At 37.1% G+C, this 21,529-nt stretch overlaps 1 protein-coding gene across 2 annotated transcripts in view; it reads left to right on the top strand.

The window, feature by feature from the left end:
* The first annotated feature begins 3,944 nt into the window (after window positions 1-3,944).
* Window positions 3,945-21,529, top strand: part of COL19A1 (collagen type XIX alpha 1 chain) — a 206,870-nt gene continuing 189,285 nt past the window's right edge. The window contains exons 1-4 of one of the 2 annotated variants that reach the window (XM_082756375.1): window positions 3,945-4,023; window positions 5,652-5,781; window positions 13,657-13,731; window positions 13,932-14,031. In XM_082756375.1, coding sequence (XP_082612501.1) covers window positions 5,688-5,781; window positions 13,657-13,731; window positions 13,932-14,031 — 269 coding nt within the window. In that variant the 5' untranslated portion in view covers window positions 3,945-4,023; window positions 5,652-5,687. Of the gene's footprint in view, window positions 4,024-4,714; window positions 5,181-5,651; window positions 5,782-13,656; window positions 13,732-13,931; window positions 14,032-21,529 lie in introns of those variants that run through there. The other variant, XM_082756374.1, reaches the window with a different exon arrangement.

Genomic DNA, 21,529 nt, shown 5'->3' with positions numbered 1-21,529 from the left:
TTTGGCACTACTATTCTTAGCATTGTTTCTCTTAGCCAATTTAGACTGAAGTGATGTCATACTGAATTCTACGAATCCAACACTATTTCAGGTTGGAATAACTTTTCACTGAAGTTGTGAACTAACACTTTAAGGAGTGGTATATGCATAGAAATGTATTTGTTTCTGGAATAGTCATGAATACTTAAAACATCATGTGACACAGTTTAGACATGTTTGCAACTATTAAATATAAGCAATATATTAAGAGTTATATTTAATTTGAAATATATATGTTTTAGCTTAAAGTGTTCATTATTAAAGCTATGACATATATTAAGATCAGATAGCACTAAATATTGCACACAATAGAACTTTTTTTTTTTTTTTTTTTTTTTCTTATGAGATTGGGATTACCAGCAGCATTGGAGCTGGAGCAAAAGGAAAGATTTTTTGGTTTTGTTGTTGTAGCTGCATCATTATAGCTATTTATATTTGATTATTTTATGAAATCAAGTGTTGAAGAGCAGCGAATAAATTTTGATCTATGGATCCAAGGCAACCAATAATTCAAAGATATACTAGTGAGTATTCTATGCATTTCTCTGACAGTTATTTTGTACCCTTTACTGAAAATCTGAGTGCTTTATAAGAATTCAGAAAAAGAAGTATCAGTTGTTTTTCGCTCCTTCCTTCTCCTATAGAAGTAGTGAAGTGACATTAGCTTTTCTATTTGTTTTGCTACTTAGGAGCGTTTAGTGTGTGTGCATGCACATACAAATAATTCCTTTGTGATGTAGTTTATGCCAAAGTCCCCTCACTTGAGTTACCTTTTACTTTTTTTTTTTTTTTGAGTTACTTACTCCATTTACATCGATATTAAAATTTCCATGAAATTCCTTAAGGCCAGGATTCCACTGGTCTTCTTTTTCCATCATAGTTCAGTCTAACCTATTTTAAAGCATTTGCATTTTAATTATTTCAGTGCAATTGTCACGACTAGCAAATCTTGCAAAGGGCAGGAAGGTTCATCTGGCAAGGAACAATCCCACTTAAGGGTTTAAAAAACAAACCAGAAATACTGTGCTCTATATACAATGAGAAACGGTGTGGTAAGGGGGAGTTTCAAATTAACCTATTTTTAGAAAACTTTCTGCGTAGAATACTGCCACTTTTAAAGAGTTTTGTCAAAACTTGCAGATTCATTCCTGCATGTGTTGTCATAAGCAACACAAGTTAAAAAATGTGGGTCTAACAAGATGGAGACAAATCTGTTAGCACCAGACAAGAGTGAATTATGTTACTTGACTGTTTTGGATATCATAGCACTGCAAAAGAAACAGAGGCTAAAAGTGACTCTCAGCAGTAGAGAAACAAATTTTAGAATAAGTAAGTCTGTCCCCGCATCCCTCTACCCTACAATTCTCTCACCTTTTCCCCCTGTATCTTGCCTGCAACTGCAGCTGTGGTAAAAGCTGTTCAGTGGAGTAGTTCACCCTTGGCACAGGAGATGGGACGTGTTCTACACGTCTGCGCTAAGTATGGTGTCAAACTTAGTTTCTCTCTCTCTCTTTCTTTGCATATTTGCCTTGGCTCTTGCCTGGATCCAGGTCTAATCCTGTCTTCTGTGTGCAAGCGAGAGTTTTAGCTAACTCCTGAGATGGCTGGAAAACTGTATTGCTACAAAGATAACATAATATGCCATCCTTTTGCTGCTGGTATTTCAGATCATACCTTATCATTATTTTTTCCCGTACTTACTGAAAACAAAGCAGAGAACTGCATATAGAAAATGTTTTCTGTGGAGCACGCTAATAGTTTGCAGGTGAACTTGAGTGCAAGTGGTTCACATTTTTAAGCTGCTCATTGTAACCAAAAAGCTTTGCAGGTTGTGGTTTTGCTTCTCGTACTGCAGGCGAGAAGCTTGTTTTGGCTCCTGACAGAAGTTTGTAAACAATAAGATTTTTCTTGTTCCCAATTTTTATGTCACTAGCTATTCAAGGCTGTTTTTATCAATATGAGCAGTGTTCTCCATAAATACATACAGTTACAGTCTCTAACGTCCAAGTCCTCAACTGGTATAAATCAGCATAATTCTTTTGACTTACATGAACTGGCTTAATCCCATTTAGCTGAAGATCGGGGCCAGAGTACAGGAAGTGTCTGTATTAGCCAGGGAACATTGCAGGAGGTTCTAATTCTTCTTCTTATGCTTTCATAGTGATGTGGAGTGTTTTGAAGTTGACATGGTCCAAATAAGGTATTTTTAATTTTCCTTTTTGGACTGAAGCTAGCTCAGTAAGTGGAACAACATCTTTGGTTTAAGGGTTATGTTTCTTTATTACCTCATAGAAAATGAAAACCAAGTTTGGATCTGGACTCATGAGCACTACAGAAGCTTTGAGGGGCAGAAATATTTCCTTAAAGGATGAAGGGATTGTATGTGCAAAGTTTTATGCAATTAGAAGGTTTACCTAATTCAGAAAGTAAATTTTGAACTGAAATTAATAAGGCTGTGTATATCCGTGTAACAACTGAATCCATATATTTAAGGGCATCTAAGATGAAGTAAAACAAAAGGATCATAAGAATTTTATACTTGAAAGAGCAATGAGAAATGCAGTTCTCAAATAAAAAAAATGGTAATGCCTTTCAGTAGGATCAGAGCTTTTACAAAGGGTCTTTCAATTGAGGACCTCGAAGCTCTTTTTGAAACATTGAATTAGCCTTTATCAAATGAACAGTCTCAAGGCAAAGGAAGTGCTCGGATAATTTGTCAGTTGTAGGATTGGGATCTTGAGCCTCACCCTGTGAGGTAGGGAAGCTTTACTTTCTGTAATTTACAGTGCAAGCAAGTGAAAAGTGTAACTTGCACAAAGTTACAGTACAAGTTTGTGGCAAAGTTGTGGATTAAAACACCCTACCAGACATACATAAACTGCAATTTCATCTTTTTCTTGTGATACTAAGTTGGGAAGAACAACAACTGTTTTGAAATTTAAACCAAAAAGATAATCATATCTTTCCACATGATTTGTTATCCTGTCTAGTTGTCTTGGTTGAAGCACTAGTCAAAATATGTTGGGAGGAAAAACAGAAAACTAACTCTTAGAGTTTTCTGACCTCAAGACCAGTTGAGCTAAATTGATGTTAAGCTATTTTTCATGTAACAGTCATCACCTTTCTCTCTTTTTTTTTTCCCCTGTCAGAATGATTCCACTAGTAGAAGATGAAATATGTCTTGAATACATATAAATGAAATATGTTTAAATAAGCACTAAATCTGTGTTCTGTGTATGTATTTCTCATCATTTTATTTCTCTCCGTCCTTCTGGTTTACATCTGTAAAATGCAATACAGAAAACTGCCACAAGCACACTTAGAGATCCTAAGAAAAGTGCAGTTTAGCATATTCAAATGAGAGCCAGTGTCAGTGTTCAATGTCACCATTTTATCGTAGACAGATGATATTACAGTGCAAGAACATTCTGATGTGTAAATGATAGATTTTAAAAGGCAAAACAAATGCCAGTAATCTGCTGCATTTTGCAGCATCAGTGCCATAAATAGTCACACTCTCTTGGTTACTTGGATGGCTGATTTTTAAATTTATGATAAAGTATATAAAATTAATAACGTGTGCTTACACTTAAGTGATAAAAGCCAGTTTCTGCCAGTGTGCTAATGTACATAATCAGTCCTTTACAACTCAGAGCCAGACACCTTTTCATTCACGCACTCATACACTGGCAAATTAATTTATGGACGGGAGGGGGTAGAAAGAAAGCATTTCTTACGCTGTTATTGCACTTTGGATGTGGAAGTATGATTATGTAAAGTGTGTGTCTGGGTGGTTGTTTGTCCTTCCTTGCGGTGTATTCTGTGCTGAGTGGGAGGGTCACGCCGTGTGAGACTAATAAGGACAGAGCTGCATCCCCCTCCACCACTCTTTGGAGACTCACTCCAGCAACTCCTCGGCACCACGGCAGCTCTGCACAGGCGTTCTCGGTGCTTCGGGGGGACAAACTAGAATAAAAAATAAAGGTAAGCCACTCGTTATTTGCAGGGAATTGCCCAAGCACCTCAGGTACGTGCGCTTACTTCAGTGTTCCTGTGTTTTTTAGAAGTGCTGGCTAAGTTTAGTACTGATTTTGTCTGTATTTAAGTATGTAAATAGAATATAGACGATATGGTTTTGATGTGCTGTAATCAGCCTGTGCAATAGGAACCTGCTGGTGGCTGTGTAGGTGCATAGGGCATGCTTGGGGGTGACCACAGGTACATGCGACGGTACGCTGACGCAAGCGGTCCTAGTAAACTCGTAGTAATTTACACAGGCGGCCAAACTGACGTAACGTGGCACAACACCGGGCACCTTTATTCACCGCGGGCACCTCGCTGCCCTTACAAGTGTCAGCGCCCATCGTTCCCCTCAGCGGGAGCGGCCGACGCCGCGCGGGCTCTAACGGGGGCCCGGCACCGGGGGAGGGTGCCCGGGATGGGGGGCGGCTTCCAGGCTCGGCCACCGCGGGACGGGGCGAGCGACAGCCACTGGCACACCTGGCGGGGCCGGGGCTGGGGCCGGGGCCGGGGCCGGGGCTGGGGCCGGGGCGGCAGAGGGCTCCCTCGGCCGCGGTAGGTGCGGCCCCGGGGAGGGAGAGAAGAGGGAGGGAGGGGAGCGGGCGGCGCCACCTTCTCCGGCGGCGCCCTAGCGGGTTCCCGGCGCCCCGTGAGGGAGCCACCGGCCGGGGCCGAGCGGCGCAGGCAGGTTCCGGGCCGGGGAGCGGGGCGGCGGAGCTGTGCCGAGGCGGAGCGGGGTCGCCGCGTCCCCCTGAAGGCTCTCGGAAACGGCGGGGAGCCGAGGCGAGGAGCTGTGTCTGCTCCTGCCGGGGGGCGCAGCCCGCGGTGGGGCGAGCTACCTGCTGGTGCGGCAGGTGCAGGGCACGCCGCGGGACTGCCCTGCGGAGGGGCGCTCGCTGCTGGGGAGGCGCTTGGAAAAGTTGCCCCGGGGGCAGCTGCCGGCGGGAGATGCCGTGCGACGAGAGCGGCTAAAAGTGCATCGTCGCTGCGTGGTTTGCTTCTCTGAGAGAAAACGCGGTTAGAAAAGTGTTTTCTGTCCTTCGCTGGTTTCTGACGTTTCTCTAAATTACCGTTGGCTTGGAAGGAACGCTGATCATTGTGCTGACAAGAGTTGAAGCCAGGTTGTACTTCTGTGAGGTCTAAACCGTAAACTCAGTACAAGTGCTTGCAGTGTATTTTGCAATAAAGAGAAATGCTACATTTTTGTTTGCTTGTACTTAAAAAGTATCATGCGTTGTCCGTGTTCAATTTGATGACCGCATCAGCAGTGTGACACTGACCAGTTAACCTGGCATGCTTGAGATTGGAAAACTGGAAGAAAAATAACATGGGTCATCACGAATGAAATAAATAATTAGTGCCTTCACAGCTAATATATCTCAGTTAATATTTCTGACGTTATTTAGGACCTTAGTAGAGAACTAAAGGAATATTTTTGTCATTTATTTCTAAATTTACTTCCGTCTATTTTTGTATCTCCTTAAAATAGATAAATTATACACTACATTTAACAAGTGATTTACTCTTTTTCTTTACAGTTAAGAAATTCTTGAAGAAGAGATTGTTCTGAATGTGATTATTTTCTGTTTCAGATTTGTAGCTGATTGTTCACATGTGTCCAGGGGGAGATGAAGTACACTGGATCCTGCATAGTTTGGCTTTGTATGGCAGTCTTCCTCCTCCTCCCTGTTTCTACTTGTGTGGCTGTCAGTGACCAGACAGGTACTTCCATTTTTCTTGCTCATCACAGACCAAAAGCATAAATCTCAGTAATCAACATTTAGACAAATAATGACAATACACAGAAAATAAAGTGTACAAGCAGGCAAAATTACAAAGGATTTTTTTTTTTTTTTAACCTCTATTTGAAGAAGTCTAAGTTAGAAGCAATTCCAAAGCAGTCTTTCACGTGCTTGGGAGATTCACATTTAGAAGTAGTTGTAGTTTCTAGGAGTTGTATTTTGTACTTTTTCAACTTACTGTGCAAACTAAGGTTCTGCATCAGGGCTTGCAAAACTTCTGTGAACAAAACCATGTGGCTTTATAACAGTGATTACATTAACCTAAACAAGCTATGCACGTTAGCCTAACCTAAACCTAAACTTAATCTTCAAACCAAGTCTTAAGTTTAACAGGCCTAGAGTAGGACAGAACCTTGCACTTAAGCAGGCAGAGGAAGGGAATATAATGAATTTGTTTAGTGTAAAAGCTGTTACTCATCTTCTGCAATTACTCTCATACTTCTCCGTTTTCTTCTCTCTCTTGCTGTCCACGTGTTATCTAGCTGTTGCACTTAAACTCAACTTTGGCTCTCGCAAGTGTGGTAAATTCTGTCTTGAAGGCACGTCGTGTGTGCTTATAAAATAAGGAATTGTCAGTTTTCTAGAATTGGTAAGCCCTAACATGTACCTTAATTTTCTAGAGTTGTTCTCCAATTATCAGGAGGGAAAACATACTTGTTGCTAGAGTTAGAAAGAGTTACTGATTGTTCCTTTTTTATAAGATGAGACTTATTTTTAGTGGTGCTGTTTTTCCAGAAATCTGATAAGAAGATAATAGGCACAGATAACAGAAGATAATAGAATCTGTACATACACAACAACTTTAAATCTCCATAACACCTTTGAAACTCGGGCCCAAGAAATTTAAAAAGTCGATTACTAGTATAATAATCCTTTTATTACTCCAGGGGAAAAAAAAAAAAAAAAGTAATATTTAATAAATAATTAATGTAACGTGTGGGTTAGGAGTAATGTGTTGTAAAGAATCTGAGTTTAAGTTAAATACTTTTTTTGCCTTGTATTTTTAGGGCAGCAAAGCTAAGTGCTCCACTGATGAACTGTTCTTAACCCCTGTTAGAGAGTGAGCCTTACATAACAGCTGTGCAATCATTCTCTTTGGTTGTCTAAAGGAAGCAAAATAGGTTGTTTTCTATGTTATTTCTATATAGTGGATTATGGAAGGGAATTTTTTTAAAGGGCTAGAAGGGTGTGAGTGCACAAACTTCCCTAATAATGTAAATGGAAAAATGTATAACTTAAGAAAATATTAAAACAAAATGCCAGGAAGCATTTTCTCTCACTTTTAATTAGATGGGGAAAAAAAATGTAGGAAAAGGTACACCTGTCATACAGACTGTGATAGGTAACCTGAACTGGTAGTGAACGGTACATCTGAACTGTACATTATGTTTCTTTAGAAGTTTGTGTCTGGGCAGCCAGGAGGGAGGTTGCAGTGTTCCCTAACCTAGTTGCTACAAATTGATCAAATATGGGTCAAGTGGAACCGCTGGGAGGAAGAGGAGAGATTGAACCTTTCCTGAGAACAACTGACTGTGTACAATTGAGAGGCTTCTGCAGTATGAGGTGATATGAGCAGATGGTGAGGAATAACAAGCAGATAGCTGCCAGCATGTACAGGTCTGCCAACAGCACAGAATAGACTTAGAGTGAAGCTTTAAGGTGACAACAGGAAAGAGACATTCCTAGAGACAGTTAGCATCCTAGAGGGCGGTTAGCATCCAAAACAGAAATACAAGCTGTAGACCAGCAAGAGCTGAGAAAGAACAGACCCTGCAAGGGTGAAGTGCTAGGTGATGTGGGTGCGTTTGCAGACCTTGTTGTTGAATCTGCCCCATCCTGCTGAACTGAGTATCCCGTGTTGCAAAATTGTCTTGTTCTGTAGCTTGATAATTTGTATGCAGATGAATCTGTTACAGATTGGAAGTGTGCACATTTCAAGAAGAGAGTGTATCTGGTCTTCCCCCATTCCATTTATTTCTTTTATTAACTGCCTCTTCCTTGGGCCTTTGTTCTCTCCCAAATAGCAGCTCTGTATAGATCTGCTTCTGTCCTTCAGGATCTGCCCAGGTTCTTCCCTTCAACATATGCATAGCGTTTATTTCACACTGGGCTAATACAAACGTTTTTCCAGCAAAAACTCATTTAGATAGGATATTGGTATATTGCATTTGCATCCTAAAAAATCTCACCTGATCTGTTTGAGTCAGGTGAGTTCTGACTGAGAATGGGCTTCAAATGCAGGGAAAACTGTAAATTAACCTTGATTTGAAGGGGAGGGGTGTGGGGGGGTGTATATATACAGAAGGAAATCTCTTGTGCAAGAGAAAGGTTTAACTTCCATGTACACATAGGAAAGAACTTTCTGAGCTGGCATTCTGAATGTACTTTGGGATTTATTCATCAAGTCAATACTGAATTAAATAAATACTGGTATTAGAAAAAATATCAGAGTGAGCTTTCTTGAACCAGTCCGCTTTAGGCCAATAACCATTAGATTCACATCAAGCGTTTCTTGAAGTTCTCACTTGTTAAGAAGTTTTGGTATTCTGATGGTTCATCAGAAGGAAGCACTTACTTCTAATGACAGAATGTAGTAAATCTGATGGAGAGGATTCAGGAGTTCTCCCCAGTCCAGTTTTCAATCTGACTTCAAGAATATTTTCACATTGTAAACTTATGCTGTATTGTTAGGGGCATTTGGCTTTGGAGCATGGACATGAGCTCCTTCTTTAGTGACAGATGAAGTTCTAATCTGATCATTCCTAACTGCTCCATGTTAAGAATACTAATACTCTTGTCTCATTCCCAGATCATTGTTGCTTTTTCAACTTTCTTTAACAATCAATCCTTTTCAAAGTCACTTGCTAACCCATGAAAAATGTAGCATAAATAAAGTCTTGGGACTGTCAGTCATGGTGAATTTCCATTGCCTTTTGACATGGAATGAGTTGTGAAAAGTATTGGCTCTAGATCATGAGTTCAGATAGGCACTTTAACCCAAATACAGTGAGTGGTTTCAAGCATGCAAATCAGTTTCAGTTTTCATCCTTTAATACAGCTAGATGATTCTCAAAATCAAGATAAAGGCTCTGTAGTCACTCTCATATAAAATACATTCATAGTCTTAATACTAGGAGTGTTTAAATTCTAACCCTGAACGTTTAAGGTTGGATCCACAAACTGCTGTCAGCACTGCAGTGTTTAAATGACTATTGCACTCTTGGATTTCTTAACATGTAGGTAAAATGTAAGCCTTCTTGGGCAGCGAAGAAGGAACTTTGGCTGTCTGTAAGGATGTGATTCATGAAAGCCTGCACACTATGGAGAGCCATTTCAGTTAGTGAGTAATAGTACATAAGAGAGACTACACATATTCTCCCAGAGTGAAGCTTGTAGACTAGATTAGCTTACAGTTGTGTGTTTGTTTTTTTTTTTTTTTTCTCTTTCCCTCCCTTTCCCTGAAAAATAAAAATAAAATAAAATATCCTGTAGCCAAGATATACACTTTGAGTACAACGTCCTGTTTTTACCCCTACCACCTGTTCCTCATGGGAGAATCCAGTTCTCCAAGGTCTACTGTGAGCATGAGGCAGGTACACCATACTCCTAGTACCTGAACTTTGTAAGAATTTCTTAATCTCTAACAAAGCAATTAATTGTTTACATAACTGTCTAAATAATCATTGGGCTTGGACTTGATTTCTTTCCTATATCAACAAATTTGTAGATTCAGTCTCCTTTATTCCTCTTTCTATCTTTGGCTTAATTAATACCTATATTGTAATGCAATATGTAGTGGCTTTCAGTATAAAAAGAGGAAAAAAAAAACAAACATATTTCATTTTCTGGTAGCTCTGCACATGAGGCTATGGATATGTGAGGGACTAAATTCCTTGACCCTGTTTGAAAGCAGTCCAACAGAGTATTTGAGTATAGCACCCTCATCTTCAGTATATATACCTGTGAGGTGGGCTTGCAAATGTTAGCAATGATATCCAACAAGTCAGCCACACACTCTGAAAAGGTTCATTCTACCTATATTTTTATGAAGCCTGATCCAGTTAGAATGTGAGATAAATCCTCGATAATTTGGAATTCTGCCTGAAGCTTGAATCCAACATATCGTGTGTATGTAACAGCTGTTTTTTTTTTTTTTTTTTTTTTTGCTACTGGGCCATATTAATTTATCCAGTTGTGTTTTCTGATAGAAGCTTTGGTGCCCTCATAATGTACACATCAGTGGGTTAGACAGCAACTGAAACTTCACCTAAACATGTGCTTTAATTACAAAGTAGCAGATAGGTATTTGGGAAGTGAATCTGGTCATTTCAGTTCATCCACGTCCTAAAAAAGCCAAGAGTGCTTACTGGAAGCTACAGTTCCCAATCAGGAAGTGCACCCAAGAGATGTCTGTAAGAGTGAGACTGAAGCATGCACCAGAGTCTTATGGGTCTGAGTTTTCATGGAAAGGAAAACTGAGCACGGGACCTAGATGGAAGCTGCAGAATGCTTCAACAAGTGATCTGACCATTATAAGAACTCAGGACGCAATTTAGCATGTTGCAGCAAGCAAGGCTAGATGCAACCACCCTACTTAGAATATATTTTTTTACAAAATTCTATTATTAAAAAATAAAAGTTTTCCTTACTAGATTCTCAGTGGAGAGACAGAAGATCATAGTTATATGTGACACACCTGGTTTATCCACATCGATATGTGTATTGAAGTAATTAGGTTGACTCTGTAATAATAACCACCTACGTACAGCTCACTGATTTCCAAAGATTAATGGATCCTATTCCTATGAATAGGAGATCTCATTAATTTATAGGTATGGTAACTTCAGTTTTGACATCACCATTCTAGTATGAATTGTGGACTTCAATCAAAACAAACTCAGTTTTATCACGTGTAGAGCAACCTATTATATTGTAAGCTTGTTGGTTTTTCTTCTCTAGTTTTGTAGTGATGTATTATAATGGGGCAGGTTGCTGTGTGTGGTTTCTACATCTGGGTAAGGGTTTGTTGTGTACTTTTCCTTTCCTGAATGTCTTCGTGTAGATCCTCTAATTCAGCTATCCATGGGTTGAGCAGCTTTGTTTCAGGCCAAAGAGAATTTAAAGATCTGCCAGCAGTACTAAAAATCTTGGAAGAGACTTACTTTTTGACTGTATAAACTCTAGAAAGAATTTTCATCAATCTATAGCAATTAAAGTTATCAGTCTTCATGTGGAGAGCTTTTTGGTTTTTAATATTTTATGATTTTGTCTTAGCTCTCTGATAAAATAATATTGGACTAAAGGAGTGAACCAACAGCATAAGATAGGAGAATAATTGTAGTAACCCTTTCAGTTTTCAAAGGGAAATGGAAACCAACCAAATAAGTAACATTTACATAGCCTGTCTATGCTGTGACTGTTATGCCACCGATAAAAATAGGTCCACAGTCCAGTCTGTGGCATGTGAGGAATCATTGCTATCATCTGGATAACACAGAAATTAAGGCTTGATTCTTTATTTGGAGTTGGAAGAAAGTGGCTGGAGGGAATAAGCTAATACACCCCAGTCCTTAGTTGCTCAGCCCTCTTGTAAGTTAGTGCTGGGAAAAAAAAAAAAAAAGGTTGTTTTTTAATCTCTGGTTCTATATCTCTTACTATAGCAGTTCAAGGTAAAATCTACAACAGGTTGTATCTGGCTGCTCTTTTTATAAGAACTGTAAAGTAATTCAATGGAAAAATGAGTCTGTCCATATTCTTTGCGTTAATTAAAAAAAGAAATACATTAAGATGTTTGTTGCTCTATGCATGACAAGCTATTGTGCCTTCAGCCATAAGAGGCTTTTCTTATTTATTTTTTTTACACCAACATATTTCTTGTAGCTATGCCTCTGTAAATCTACTATAACCAATTTGTTGCTCTATAGTGGGTATAGATACAAATCTATAGTTTAATAATCTTTATAAATGATTGAAATCCCAGGTCTGCAGATTAAAGAGTATCTAAGGTGAGCCTCTTTCTGTCCTTTAATGGGTATGGTAAATGGTGTATTCAAATTGCTATGTTAGTATGTAATTCCACACTCCCTACAAACTGAGAGTGATGAAAGATTTCAGTTTCAGAGATTTCAGAATGAATGAATATTCTTAACAGTTCAGCATGTTGGTTTTTTTTTGGGAAAAAGGAATTTATAATGGGAGTTACAGTTGTTTTCAATGCATATGTTTCTTATTTCTCATGAAACTTTGCATCTATTTGTGTATACATATATAAGTATATATGCATGTACTGTATATAAGTATGTACACAAACATACACGTTACTATGTATAAGCATATATACGTAAATGCATGTATATATATACATTTTTATATATGAAGGAAGGAAAGAATAAATTGTCTCAGTGCCTTCAAAATAAATCAACTTAGAAGTCATATTACTTGTAATTGAGATGCCTTTCATTAACCGAGTTGATAGGAAAGTTCTTTATATCTGTATTATACAATTTAGCTTCATTTTTACTGGTAGTTTCTGATTAGCCATTTGTAGTCCAGATAAAATACTGTAATGCATTTAATAGAATCAAAAACCTTTGAAGGCTAATGTGCTCTCTGCATTACTACAGAAAGAATGACAAAGTTCACATGTTTTAAAATTACAAATATAGCTATTTTAAGTGTCAACCCTGTCTATATGCCCTTGGAAACCTTTAAATATAGATGATTTCCAGGTTAATGCTAGGACACTTCTCCTTGCTTTTTTTATTGAACTGACACTTTGGAAAGCCCCTTGACCTTCACTGCTCAGTATCTTTTGACATATCTTGGCCATTTCCTTAGTCACATCAGATCGACAAGGAGCTCTTAATAAGCATAGGGGCCAAATCCTGCTTGCTGGTTTCCTTTTGACAGTTTCCTTAAGGTTTAGTGGGGCTATTTAAATTTTTATTTTTTATTTTTTAAAAAAAAGAAAAAGCCCTATTTCTGACCCATGCACAAAAGGGATATTTGTCTGTATGTGCTTCATAAAAGTGTGTATTCCTGCACATATTTAAAAAAGTATGCAAACTGTATGCTGCATAATAATACATTGTTTGATCTAAGCATGTGGCTAGAGATAGCCTTAGAATTTACCATGTTTCAATTTTTAGAACATTATGTTTGTATACCTAAAGACTTTGGTTCAGACTTAATCCCCTGTAAAGCTGCTTAATTTTCAAAGTATAAATATTGCTTGCATTGTTTATTATATGATATGATCGTATTCTTGTTAATCCACATTTTGAAATGAATGTTCACTGAGGTAACAACAGGTTATTGCAACAGTAATCATTCATGCTATATTGTTGCAGATTCATTGTAATGTCTTCTTAATCAAGAATATTTTTTCTAATAATATAATCAGAAAAAAAAAAAAAACAAAAAACAAAAAACAACAACCTTAGAACCGATCTGACTACTTTATAGAGTATTGTAGATGGAAACAACATAGTAAGAACTGTGGTTCATAGTAAGAACTTCTGGTTCTGTCATTCGTGTGCGCTTTAATCCTAAACAGTTGAATTAAAACATAATCAAATTTATATTTGCCTATGTTATTGGAAAATTAGTGTAAAATTAATTATTATTGCTCTCATTTAGGTTTTGTGATTTGGTTTATTGCTATTTTCTATATCCTAAAGATAGAGAAACTAAAAGAAACATTCCTGCTATGACTATACCTGTCATGATGGTTTGTTCTGTTTCATTTTCATTTGGTAGAATTTTATGAGAAATATTAACCTGTGCTCTCTTGAAGGTGCTGTGTGTCCTTTAATAAAAACAGCTGTTCATCATCTCAAACAAATCAACAGAGACAGTCTTGGTTTGTCAGGTAAATGGCTTTCTTTAATACGAAGAGTAAATTATCTAAATCAATTGGTAAAATGAATTTTGTCAGTTTCTGTAACTTAAAGTACTGGTTTTCAAAATAACTTTTTGTCCTCTAGAAAGTCACCCAGCATGCTAAAAAGTTTACCCATGCTTTTAAAAAACTGTGTTATGTAAACTAAATCAGTGTATCATATTCTGCAGGGTTTGATCTGGCAGAAAGCTTTTCTTTGAGACAGACGTCTTGTGGAGGGGAAAAAATCTGCTTTAAACTGGGAAGTGCTCCTCTCATCAGAGACACAAAGTGAGTAAGATACTAATTTCATCCTAGAGTCTTTAATTAGGAAGCTCAGACCAAATACTATTAATAATCTGATACACTAAGCAGTGTATCAAAGGACACTACAGAAAGATAAGCATGTCCATTTTTAGGCATTTTCATCTGTGATAGTTTTTGGGAATCAGTCTGATTCAGGAGTTTCCTTTTCTGAAATCTGGAAGTATCCAGGAAGAAAGTTAATTGAGAATATCCTATTCTCAAACTGTAATTCTAATACTGAAAACTCTGCTGTTTATACATAAAGATTTATAAAAACAAAGGAAACAAAGAACTTTCATGGCGTGACAGGAAGTATTTACCTTACTAATCTTCCCTCAGTGAAATTGGCTGTTTGCATGGAAAAAAAGAGAGAGTCACAGTTTCCTTAAATGCTGTATTTTCATGATTATATTTTTTCAGTGAATTTGACATCTTGCCTTTGAGCACCAAAAGAATGGCTGGTACTCATAGTAGAGGTGAAACTAGGCAGCATGCTCTTCTGACAATTGAATGAAGGGCAGAGATTGCATGAAAAACAAAAAGGAGGGTACAAGAGAGTAAGGTATAATGGAACTGCATGAATTTAAGACCTCATTAAGACGAGGAGATGGTAAGATGCATTTAGGAATGTAGTTTCAAGTTCCTCATCCTTGGACAGTGGAGAGAAAGAGAATCCTCTGAGAGCTTTGTGGTTGAGATGTGCTCTGAGTCATGGGACTGTTGTTTCTGTACAGCATGTTCTTGTGATGATGTGGGGACTAACTGTATTCCCATGTTTTCAGGTTGGGTATTCTCTGTTGCAAGAATTCTGTCACCTGGTTGTGTTGGAAAAAATACATCCAAGCCCTTAGAATTCCCCTTCAGCTTGATCCTGGGAAAACCAAAGTGGGGTTTGTTGGCAGAGTAATTGAAGAAGAAAGAGAGAGGATCAGAGACACCCAGGCAAAAAATAAAGTGATCTCTGGGAGACAAGAGTGATTAAAGAAATACCGCTTAGGCTCTAACTAGAAACTTAGAATATCTAACGTTTTTTTTTTGGAAATATTAGGTACTGTAAATGTTCAATTAGTATACTTGCATAATTCTTTGAAGTTGTACAAAGTAATCAGTGTCTCTTCTAAAATTCTTTGATTGTTATTGAAGGAAAAATGACTAGATAAAATTATTTGACACAGAGAGAGCTGTATTTTTTATAAGTGTCTTCCTAGTATTTTCAAGATCATCCTTGGAAGACAAACAGGTAAAATTAAGTGCCAAAATATGAGTCTTTCGTAAAACTATTTTGAAAGTTTGTCAATAAGAAAGCTTTTTTATTTTATTTTATGTTATTATTCATTTTACAAATTTTTACAGATTTATTTCAGGACAAGAATTTGAGGGAAATGTGAGAATACAGAAGAGTAGAGGAATAAGAAACTAAGTAGAGCTAAGTGTGCAATCAGATAAATGTATATTGTAAGCTGATTTACATTTTTTCTGAAAATGTAGGCAAATCAATGACAAAAAAATGGAGTGAAAAGAGCTAGAAATTTTAAGAGGACAGATTAATGACATTATTTTAAAATCATATTACTTTGGGGAAAATCCGTGAATGAAAATGATTTCTGTGAATTTGATATTTTTGAAGGGTTCTGGCCATGATGTTGAGGTTGAAAATGTTGAGGATTTTTACTTGCTTTTATTAGTAAGCCTAAGTACTAATTCAAATTCTTTAAAAAATTATTATTAATGAGGACAGTGAAAATGGGGGAAGTCATGTAACGATTGATAGCTACTACTCAATAAAGTCTTAATTCCCAGAAATTGGAAGGAAATATTCTTGAAAGAAAGAATGCTTCTGTTTTTACTTTTTTTTTTTTTTTTTTTTTTTTTTTTTTGCTGGGAGAGGAACCTAACAGATTGCTTTTTCTGTTCAGCTGTTTGGAAGGGAGGATGACTCTTGGAGACAAAAATAAGGAAAACAAAAACTGGTAGTTTTTCTTTATTTTCAGTCCAATTTGCCCAGGGGATAAAGAACTTCAATAAATGGTAAATCTGGAGGACAGTTGCTTTAGTTTCGTTAGTGTCTATGGATTCTCACATTCATCTTCCACCCCATTATTTTCTTCAGTTTATAGACTTTAAAGAAAAACTAAAGAGAAAGTTTTTCCAGTTTCTCCTAAAAATGAGTATCCAGTGGATGAAAACTTCAACTGGATGAATCTGAAATGATAACCAAGTACCATTGTAGTCAGTGCTAAGGTTTGAATATAGTTAGGCTAAAAAATAATATCACGTTATTAATGTTAATAAGGTACAACATGATATTTTCTGTCAGCCTGCTGTGGAAGTAAATTGTACCTCTTTACATGTATCTCTCCAAACAAAAAAAAAAAAGGGGGGGGGGGGGCTAAAATATTTTCAGCAACATTAAAGCATTGTAGAATTTATGTTAGATTGTAGTTCTTAAGGGCAATAGCATTGCTATTGCTTTTTTTTTAAACCTTTCCTCACAGAGAAGTGTGTTATAATTGAGAAAATAATTTGCTTTCTTATTCCAAATACCAAACACATAATAGCTTTTTGTTATTAAGACTTCAGAGAAACAAGTTTTGAAGTATGTATCTAAAGTATTTCTGATAGTCTCCTGAACTTGAGGTGTTTTTTTTTGTTTGTTTGTTTTTTAAATAAGGGCATATGGCAGTTAGGAGCACAAAATGAGTATTTGACTTTATAGGTTTTCAGTGAAGCAGGAATACCTGTCATCATAATTTTATAATTTACTTTATCTCAGATACCCATGTCCAATATCTTGTAATATATTATTTTATTTAAATCCTCTTCTCTTACAGTATGGCAGATTGTGTAGTTCCAGAACACTTGTGTTATTAGATGCTCAGAGGTTTTTAGGATCGTTCTGCCTCAGAAAATATGTTAGTAGACGTGGTGTGCAGTAAGTAGCAGAACAGTGTTTGTTTTCCATCCTGCAGGAAACTGAGAGTATCTGATTAAGCTGACTAGCAAGTATCAAGTAACTTGGCACATCTCCTCTTGCATTTCATTCATTCAGTCGTAGTGTGGGTAATAGAAAGCTATGCTGTGCCATTTTTCTTGTGTGATGCCATTTTGATTTTTTTCAGTGGACCTGGAGTAGTGTTGCACCTATTTATATGTTGTAAATAATTTACAATGCAGTGTCAGCTTGGGGAATCGATTATATCTATTTATGCTGAATTTTGGTTCTATTTCTTTATCTCTTTTGGGAAGGGATATCACAACACATGATATGTGTTGTGGTGGGATGTGGGTAACTTCTGATGTTTTGTGTAAGTGACTAATCTTTTAATCTTTTCAGAGTTAAAAAGTGACTTTTAAATTCAGAAACTGTGAGTTTTGTATTGCAGTTCTTACACAGACATTATTAGAAGTTACTCTGGACTAAAGTAGTATAACTGAACCTCTGAATCCTAAAGAAATTAACCCTACAGTTATGTAGGCAATCTAATTACATAATCATAGTAACACCAATTTTATTATGTTTTAATTTTATTTCAATAAGTACATTATGGAGTCACATTTTGTTAGCTAAAGTCACATTTTTTAAGCTGGAGTCTAATACGTACTGTCTACGCCACTTATTCCAGTTCGGTGTAAAGCTTGCGGACAGAAGTGGTGGAGGGCTCTGTGCTGATAGCAACACCTTCAGGTCTGCCAGCAATACTCAGAGCTTCTGGCATCAGGCCTTTTAGGCTGTTGTTGCTCCTCAGTAGCTTTAGAGTAAACAGCAAGATGCTGAAATAGTTTCACTGTCCTTCTCTAAAGATGCCAGTTGTTCTCACTTGTCTGGCTTGCTTGTGGGCCACTTTTTCTGCTCTGAAATTTCTGTACAGAGCTAATAAGAGATGTAGCAAGTTGGTTTCAGCTGAATTTCAGAGTGTTTTTGAAACGGACATCTGTTGTTTATGATTAGGAAATCCTAATGGCACAGTCATTTTGTTTTCTTATCTTGTAGCTCATTTGGTTTGATAGCTCATATTCATTTACTGACACGATTGTCAGAGCTGGCTGTTAAAATGATCTCAAAATTAGAGCAGTTGGGATTACTCTTACGACTTTTGTTAGGAATTCTTCTACTTTTGGTCTAAGATACTGAAAAAGAGCTTGGATTTTGACTGTATTTGGACTACTCAGCTCCATCAGCAATGTTTTCATTTATTGCTGCTGAAAGATCTGCGACTGTGGGTTGGGCGATGTTTCAGAGAAAGTGTTTCCCCCCTTCCTGATGTCTAGCTACAAGATACAGAAATAATGTTACTGCTTCTGCCGGTACATTCCCAGCTAAGAACAGAAATAGATGATGAAAGAACGTTTATACATGTGTTTGGTTTGGTTTTGATGCTAACCTTTATAATTGCAAAAAATGCATCTGTGGAATGCATATGGAATTGCATTTCCTGAACACCACTGGCATCTAGTGAGGCAGTTTCTGTGCTTACTCCTAGAAGCCTTCTTTTAACTAGCACTTTACTCCCAAAGGCACCTACCTCTGGGTGACTTTGCAGTCTGCTCTCTGCCTCTGTCTATTCAACAAAATACCCAGTGCCTTGCATTTGAATTTAGCAGTCAGTGAGCATCTTACATGCGCATGACTTCTGATTAGTTTTGCTTATGAGTTGTTTTGGCCAGTGGGTCCAGATTCAGCAATTGTCTTGAAAAAATAATATTAAGACATATATTAAGAACTGGTGTACATATTTCTTAAATATGATATAGATTGAATAGTTGCAACTTACCAGTTTTCAAAAGTTTTCATCAAACACTTTTATAGTAATACAGTTTAATATTGGCAATGTGATTTAATAAGTGGCAATGAGATGGCACCCGTGTTTGATGGCAGTAGTTACCATTATGCTAACCAGCTTTTATCTGTACTTAGATACTTATGTTAGAATATTAGACAATTATGTAAGAAAAAACACCTCTTCCTTCCAATATTGTGTATTAATTTGAGGGCGCTTGAGCTCTTTGAGCCAACAATGCTAAGATTGAAATGTCTGGTATTTTGGTTGCAGGGTATTTTCAAGAAAAGGGCCTTGTCACTGGAATTTACTTCCTGAGTGTGGGAGCCTGAATTTAGTACGAATTTTAATGCTTTCTTCAGGTCTTTCAAAGTAGTAGATCAGTGATACAGTCTTTGTATTTCCAATTCTGGCTAAAGGTACTGAAGTCATATATTTTGTATTTATTACAGAAACTTGAAAACTTAATTTTAGAAATTAAAAAGAAGGCTAATACAAGGAGTACTATTGAAAGAACAAATTGGATCTGTACCTACCACGTAAACACCAATTATTTCTTTTCATAACTAAGGAGAAAACTGGGACATCTTACTACGAAAAATAATAGGACAATGCCTCTTTTAAAGAATGAAAACATGTGAATGTCTTTTCCTGGGTATATGGGCTTGTTTGTACCTGATAATTTACAAGATACATGCCAACATCTTTGTTAAAAAAATAAAGATCTACAATTCAGACATTAATTGGTTTTAATTGCTGTACTAATCTCAAATCCTAATTTAACATGCAATTTTCTACAAATGAAGAATCGGAAGAGCAGAAATAATGACAGATATATGGCAAAGGGGAAGAATTTATTTAAAAAATGTATAGTACTTACATTGAAAGCAGATTGTGAGGGAACAGAGAGCAGCAAAACTATTTTAATTATACCAATGACTGTAGCAAATCTGAATTTTTTGATCTTTAGCGTATTCCCCAGAGAGCAGAGCACTTCATGTGGCAGTGTCTTACCATCTGAATTAGTAAGACAATGTTGGCTGAAGCAGACTGTTCCTTTTCCTTTTTTTTCCCCCAGCAATGTTGATCTTGCCAAAAAGCACTTAGAGATAAAGGGCAGGAGCCTTTGGGAGATGTGGAATACACAGGCATTGGTCCACAGTAGGAGTGTACTTTTTCTGCCTTTTTTTTTTTTTTTTTGTATCCGCACTCTCTATGTGCTTCAGAATTCGGGATGAAATTTCAGACAAGCAATAAGCAACTTACAGAAGCACTGGATGAACAAGGCAGTTTTCTTACTTGAAAAACTTTCCTTAATTTAAAAAAAAAAAAAAAAGTTTCAGTTCAGCTTAGTGTTAACTTTTTCCCTTCTGTCTTCCTTTTAAAGGAGAAATCTGTCCAGCCAAGATTATTTCAAAGAAAATAAAATTTGGAGTTCATCTTTTTAATGTTTCTTTCCTACGCTTGGCCTCATGTTACTTTCTGCACACCAGTATCAGCCTCTCTGGTCCATGAGGCCAGTGGCTGATCCCAGTAGCTATGTGATCTCCATCAATCACAGTGGAAAAGGAGCAAAAAGCTGGGGAGGAGCATGGAGGGGCACCACAGAACTGCTGCTCTCAGCAGCTTGCAGTTAGTTTAAGCAAATCCTGAAACTGCACCTTCAATTTAAAGTTTTAATCTACCCCATGAACAACAACAATTCTGTTGTTCTGTTTTAAATCAACAACAACAACAAAAAAAGTACGCTATCTAAGCAATTTTACTTGAACTAAATACTTCTATATAGAATTCCACTTTATTTTCATCTGATAGGGGTGCCAAAACTACTTTTCATTTTCCTTATTGGTTAAGATAACAAAGATTAGAACATATACTGTCACAGATATCGCAAGGTTATTCTGGTATTAGATTTCTAGATTCAGCACAAGCAATTTACCTGGACACATCCCTATGCCCTCATTCAAAAAACTGGATGCAGATTCTGTCAGAGGTTATTCAATTTTCTGGTATATTAGTAAAATACAGCCCTAAGTGATGCCAGATTGTGGGGGACTCATACAAGAGTTTTTTCTTTTTTTCTTTGCCAAACGTGTTGACTTCTAAAGCCTTTGCAATCTTTGTAATGTTGCTCCATTTTTTCTTGGACATTTTTTATCAGGGGTAGTTCCCAAAATTTAGTACAAGGTAATACTATGAACCAATAAGGAGGCTGCAGATCTAAGCCTCTAACAAGACCTGTATTTGATACAAATTCTAGTTAGAATAGCCTTAAAACAAAAATACAGTTGCAAAATTAACACACTAAGTTTCTTAGAAATCGAGAGTGTATATGGGTATATACTCAGCAGTGCTATATGCAGCCATGCAGGATTCAATGAAAGGTACAGTATATAACGCATGCAGCTGATGATAAACCATTGCTCCCATGTGTTGTATTGTAGAAGTAGAGATTGAAAGATAATTTATCAGTTTTCCTGATTGGGCTGAGAGGATTCAAGTGTCTCTGTCAAATGCTTATATCTCCAGCTGAAGCACTGGTGCCAAGTGCTTCATAAGGCATTTATCAGCAGGCTGAAAAAAACTGTAATAAATCAGAACTTCTGTGGTTGCCTTTGTGGTTTAACACTTTGTGAAATGTAGCTTGCTCTAGCAAAGCTCTCAGGCATTTCTCCCTTTGAGTAAAGCTGTACCTTACAAAAAGA

This window comes from Aythya marila (genome assembly GCF_965140915.1).
Source record: "Aythya marila genome assembly, chromosome: 3".
In the NCBI taxonomy this organism is placed as follows: Eukaryota; Metazoa; Chordata; class Aves; order Anseriformes; family Anatidae; genus Aythya; species Aythya marila.
Note: the sequence above shows the minus strand (reverse complement) of the source record. Positions and strands in the feature narration are given on the sequence as shown.